The sequence below is a fragment of the Trichomycterus rosablanca genome, chromosome 1, assembly GCF_030014385.1.
Source record: "Trichomycterus rosablanca isolate fTriRos1 chromosome 1, fTriRos1.hap1, whole genome shotgun sequence".
Classification (NCBI taxonomy): domain Eukaryota; kingdom Metazoa; phylum Chordata; class Actinopteri; order Siluriformes; family Trichomycteridae; genus Trichomycterus; species Trichomycterus rosablanca.
The window spans coordinates 8482600-8489102 of record NC_085988.1 but is presented as its reverse complement, the minus strand read 5'-3'; the positions used below and the strand labels follow the sequence as shown (position 1 = coordinate 8489102).

General features: G+C 39.4%; 1 protein-coding gene across 1 annotated transcript in view; it reads left to right on the top strand.

Annotated features, from left to right (window-relative positions):
- Positions 1-1712: 1712 nt before the first annotated feature.
- The window catches only part of LOC134333896 (uncharacterized), a 28053-nt gene continuing 23262 nt past the window's right edge, over positions 1713-6503 (top strand). Inside the window, exons 1-4 of the mRNA XM_063016099.1 lie at positions 1713-1901; positions 3971-4243; positions 4404-4694; positions 4775-5065. Of these exons, the coding sequence (XP_062872169.1) occupies positions 1829-1901; positions 3971-4243; positions 4404-4694; positions 4775-5065 (928 nt within the window). The 5' untranslated portion in view covers positions 1713-1828. The remainder of the gene's footprint in view (positions 1902-3970; positions 4244-4403; positions 4695-4774; positions 5066-6503) is intronic.

Genomic DNA, 6503 nt, shown 5'->3' with positions numbered 1-6503 from the left:
AATCTATCAACTGGTGAAGAATATTCCATAACAGCCTAAATCTATCAACTGGTGGAGAATATTCCATAACAGCCTGAATCTATCAACTGGTGGAGAATATTCCATAACAGCCTAAATCTATTAACTGGTGGAGAATATTCTATAACAGCCTAAATCTATCAACTGGTGGAGAATATTCCATAACAGCCTGAATCTATTAACTGGTGGAGAATATTCTATAACAGCCTGAATCTATTAACTGGTGGAGAATATTCCATAACAGCCTGAATCTATTAACTGGTGGAGAATATTCCATAACAGCCTAAATCTATCAACTGGTGGAGAATATTCCATAACAGCCTAAATCTATTAACTGGTGGAGAATATTCTATAACAGCCTGAATCTATTAACTGGTGGAGAATATTCCATAACAGCCTGAATCTATTAACTGGTGGAGAATATTCCATAACAGCCTAAATCTATCAACTGGTGGAGAATATTCCATAACAGCCTAAATCTATTAACTGGTGGAGAATATTCCATAACAGCCTAAATCTATTAACTGGTGGAGAATATTCCATAACATCCTAAATCTATTAACTGGTGGAGAATATTCCATAACAGCCTGAATCTGTCAACTGGTGGAGAATATTCCATAACAGCCTAAATCTATTAACTGGTGGAGAATATTCCATAACAGCCTGAATCTATCAACTGGTGGAGAATATTCCATAACAGACTAAATCTATCAACTGGTGGAGAATATTCCATAACAGCCTGAATCTATTAACTGGTGGAGAATATTCCATAACAGACTAAATCTATCAACTGGTGGAGAATATTCCATAACAGCCTAAATCTATTAACTGGTGGAGAATATTCCATAACAGCCTAAATCTATTAACTGGTGGAGAATATTCCATAACATCCTAAATCTATTAACTGGTGGAGAATATTCCATAACAGCCTGAATCTGTCAACTGGTGGAGAATATTCCATAACAGACTAAATCTATCAACTGGTGGAGAATATTCCATAACAGCCTAAATGTATTTACTGGTGGAGAATATTCCTAAATCTATCAAATGGCGAAAGAGAAGAATTTTTTTTATCACATTCAACCAGTGTTAAACTATCTGTGACTGTTCTGGACAGTCTGCCATGCCTCTGAATATTGTCCAATCAACATTGAGTTGTGTTCCGTACAGTACCGCCCTTTTTGGGCAATTTCAGTCTGATTGAAAATCACCCGGATTGCTCTGATAGACTCTCAAATTAAGGCACTTTTTTCTTTTCAAACTGTAGGTGCTGCAATACAATCTAAATGGGTTCCGGGAGGGTTCTCGTCAACATGACCATCACCTCAGGATCTGCTGCACCTACAATAAAATGCTCTCTGATGAAGACTAAATTAAAAAGATTAAATTATTAGTGTGAAGCTTTACTTCATTTTATGATTGATGGTAAAGCTGCTCTCTATCCATGCTCAAATTTATTTGTGAAGGCAAACTGACAGATGACTTAAGATGTTCATTATTTAAACTTTAATTTACCCATTGAACGGGTCATCTTGGCCATCATCGCAACAATTGCCCGCCCCCCTGAGAGATTTGGCAAGAGCCGCCACTGTTCAAACGTCTGACACCCTAGACTTTGGGCTAGTTGCAACTCCTGGAGGGCGGGTTTTAGACAGATTTTAGGATGGCTGTTTTTGCTTGACTTGGCAACCTCGTTCTAACGGCGTTCCATCAAAGGTGGAATAAACAACTAACGCTGAACTGAAGTGTTATTATAACTAGAGGACTGTACAAACTGGTTTATGTTTAGAACAAGGACGGACTGGTGATAATGGCGATGCTAATGCTGGTTGGTATGTTGGGTATGTTGATGGCAGGAACTGGTGTAGCAGTAAACGGAGAGGGTAAGTTTACATGATACAGTTTTATAACGGTGATTCAAAAGTGAAAGTAAAAATTTACAGCGTTATTACGAACTAAAAACTCAACAAAGCTGTACTAAATTATATCTACTTCATTATTTAAAGTGTTAACATATTGTACTGTTGGTGTTGGATGTTTATTTGTGTATTTTTTCCTTCTTTGAGAGGTAATGTTTGTTTGTTTATTAGTATTTTAACGTCATGTTTTACACTTTGGTTACATTCATGACAGGAACGGTAGTTACTCATTACACAAGATTCATCAGTTCACAAGTTTATATCAAACACAGTCATGGACAATTTGGTATCTTCAATTCAACTCACTTGCATGTCTTTGGACTGTGGGAGGGAACCGGAGCTCCTGGAGGAAACCCACACAGACACGGGGAGAACATGCAAACTCCACACAGAAAGGACCCGGACCGCCCCACCTGGGGTTCGAAACCAGGACCTTCTTGCTGTGAGGCGACAGTGCTACCCACTAAGCCACCGTGCCGCCCGACCAGCTAGGTAGGAGTGTCTAATAGAGTGGACAGTGAGTGGACACGGTATTTAAAAACTCCAGCAGTGTTGTTGTGTCTGATCACAACACACACTAACACACCACCACCATGTCAGTGTTCACAGCTTAGTGAACGAATTAACAGTTTCAGCTTTTTACCGCGGAAGCTGAGAGAACAAATGATCTGAGAAGAACACAGAAAGGACCCGGACCGCCCTACCTGGGGTTCGAACCCAGGACCTTCTTGCTGTGAGGCGACAGTGCAACCCACTTAGCCATCGTGCCGCCCGAGAGGTTATGAGAGACAATATGGCCTCAGCAAGGCCTCCTCTTCTCTTCCAACATTGACTGAACAGGCACAAATTCCCACAGGCACACTTTAAAGTCTTGTAGAAATACTTCCCAAAATAGTGGGTAATATTAAAGCAACAAATGAGATGTCCAACAAACTGATGCTCAGGTGTCCCAATACTTTTGTCCATATAGTGTCCATATACAGTGCATGATTATGGCTGGATGGAACAGTATTCTCTGTGTGGTTTGGTCAAGGGTTGTTCTGTACTTAGTGGGGTGGTACAGGGTCTGTTAGCAGTGTTGTGTGGTGCAGATATTGATGGAACACGGTACATGTTTGGGTGACTGGTATTTCCCAGGCCATTATAAAGATGTATAAAGATAAAAATGTATCATTTAAATCTCTTAATCTGTCTGTAACAATTTTATTAAACCTCAAATCTATTTTCTGTTAAAGTGGGTGAGTTCATAACTAGTAAATATGATACAAACCCTCTAGAGATACTAAAATAGCAAACACTGGCCACTTTATTAGGAACAGCATAAAGAAATAAATAGAATTTGATAATAAAACTGGGCATGTGCAGCTTTCTGTATTGTTACGTCATTGTTCTCATAACCGCTTAGTTTTACAGTTTAACGGCAGAGTTTATTAATATTGATGTTGATTGTGGTTGAAGTCGATATAAGATGTAAATAACGTATATATAAAATAAAATAGATACAATGTCATTGAGTCGGACGCTTGTGTGTGTGTTTGGGTGTTTGCTTCTTTGTAGTTCCACATTATTGTGAAGATGCAGCAGCTAGATCTAGTAGCTTGTTTAAGTTAATAAGCCATTGCAGGATTTGTTTACCTGTATTATCTATATTAGCTGTTATAAATACAGCAGCATTTTAGCTTTTCTGCAGAACGTTTTATACCAAGGAGCACTGCAACAGAGGGAAATACTGATCAAAAAATTAAACGTTAACACGTTAAGCGTTCAGTGACGTCACTCTTTGGAATATTGGGGATACTTGTGGAGTCCATGCAGCTAGTTCATGCTGTTCATGAGTTCATGCTGTCATGTTGAATCCCCCACTATACGGGCAAAAGTATGTGGACACCTGACCACTGGGCTTCTTGGACAGCTTGTTTCAAGACAATGAGCATGATAATTATAATATTTTTGTAAACTTTTTGAAGCTTTCCACACACATGGAGATACGGATGGATTAACATAATAAACGTTTCATTGTTTTGTCCCCACAGGTGAGCATTCCCTCTTCTACATCTACACGGCTCTCTCCAAACCTCTCCAACTACCCGGCATTTATGAGTTCATTGCGATGGGCATGCTCGATGATCGAGAGATCGATTACTACAGCAGTGAGAAACAAATAAAGGTTCCAATGCAGACCTGGATGCAGGAGAAGATGGATAAAGATTACTGGGAGAAAGGAACCCAGTCCCGCAAGAGTAAAGAGCAGTGGTTCAAGGTCAACCTGGATATCCTGATGGATCGGATGAACCACAACAAGTCTGGTTAGTAAATCATGGATCATTTTTCAATATATTTAAGTTTGTTTCTTAGAGTCTATATATCCTGACTTTATTAATTAAAGTGATTCTTGGTGAATATATATTTATAGGGCTCTTGTTTTGTGCAGCCAGTCACTGTGTTTGTTGTTTCATTTTATTTCAGATCTTCATGTTTTTCAGTGGAGACACGGATGTGTGGTTAAGAAAGACGCAGATGGAAGCGTTTCATTTGTTAACGGCGTTAGTGAGTATGGTTATGACGGCTCAGATTTCCTCTCCTTTGATGGACAAAACCTCAGATGGATCGCTGCGGTCCCTGCTGCCGAAGCGACCAAGTGGAAATGGGATAACACTCCCATTCTAAACCAGTACACCAAGGGCTACCTGGAGAAAGAGTGTGTGGACTGGCTCTCCAAGTTCATGGGCTATGAAGAAGAATCGATAAAAAACCGCAGTGAGTACACGACTGATCTAATGAAGTACTTACATTTAAAATAAACATTTACAAACGTAATACGTTCTCTCTCCATTCAGCTTCACTGGATGTGTTTATATTTGCGAAGAACTCAGTAACCAACCCCGACAAGTTGACCCTGACCTGCATGGCCACCGGTTTCTACCCTCCTGATGTGCAGATGTATATAAGAAAATCTGGAACTACTCTGCCTGAACATCTAACAGCATCTACAGGAATCAGACCCAACGATGATGGCAGCTACCAGCTGAGGAAGTGTGTGGACATCACGGAGGAGGATAAAGCTCTTTACGATTGTTACGTCACCCACAGCACCTTCAACGAGCCGATAATTACAAATTGGACTACAGGTAGCGTCTTTATTATAGAGAAGCATCCATTCATTATAATAGCATCAAACAGAAGCAACATGGAGATCATAAAAAAATCTATTTAGATATTATGTTTGATATCACCTGAATGTTAATATTTTGCCGCTTGTGCATTAAATGTACACGATCAGCCATAACATTAGAACCACCTTCTTGTTTCTACACTCACTTTGTAGTTTTACAATTACTGACTGTAGTCCATCTGTTCCTCTGCATACATTGTTAGCCCCCATTCATGCTGTTCTTCAATGGTCAGGACCCCCACAGGACCACCACAGAGCAGGTATTATTTAGGTGGTGGATCATTCTCAGCACTGCAGTGACACTGACATGGTGGTGGTGTGTTAGTGTGTGTTGTGCTGGTATGAGTGGATTAGACACAGCAGCACTGCTGGAGTTTTTAAATACCTCACTGTCACTGCTAGACTGAGAATCGTCCACCAACCAAAAACATTCAGCCAACAGCGCCCGGTGGGCAGCGTCCTGTGACCACTGACGAACACAAAGTGCTTCTATATGGTAAGTGGAGCTGATTAAATGGACAGTGAGTGTAGAAACAAGGAGGTGGTTTTAATGTTATGGCTGATCAGTATATATATATAAATATAAATATATATTTTATTACCACAATTTATTTCTGTGGCAAATGTTGTTTACAATGACTATAGCAAACATTTAGCTTTTAACTAATTCAGATCTGGAGTTATTGAAGTAAAAAGAGTCCATGTTGGACTCCAAAGCTTTCCAACACAGAAAAGAAACAGATTATACTGCAGAACAAATATGTAAGATGAATTATTAGTACTTTATAGTGTCATTATTTAATACATTTGTGCCTTTTTGGCTCCAAAACTCTCCCAGACTCTGTCCATACACATGAAATTTACCCTCCTCTATTTCTTCACATCAGTCTGTAAAAAAGCATCACTGAATCACTGAGTCAAAACAAGTCAGAAACGACTCTTTTCAAACGACTCAGTGAGCTGTGCTCTTATCTATGGTAAAGATTAATTCATTTTGCTCACCCTGTTTCATTATGGTGTCGTGCGTAAACAACTTCATGAATCAGTGCTCATGTGTTTCAGTGATTCACTCGTGGTTCAGGCCTTGATAAACAGCTGTATAAACCAATCAGAGCTTCCGAATTCAGATTGTGGGCGGAATTTCAGTTGTTCCTCTGAGCCAAAGCAAGATTTGTTTTTTTTTATTTGGTTTCTCCACTGTGTGTCATTTAGATGAGCTGGCAGTAAAATAAACCTCTCTTTATTGGTTGTAGAGGTATAAGTGACAGTTTAGTGAACACATTAACAGTTTCAGCTTTTTACTGTGGAAGCTGAGAGAATAAATGATCTGAGAAAGACAGTCTTAGTTAGTTAGGTGGATAAACACAGTTGAAAATGGGTCTGTATATTCTGGA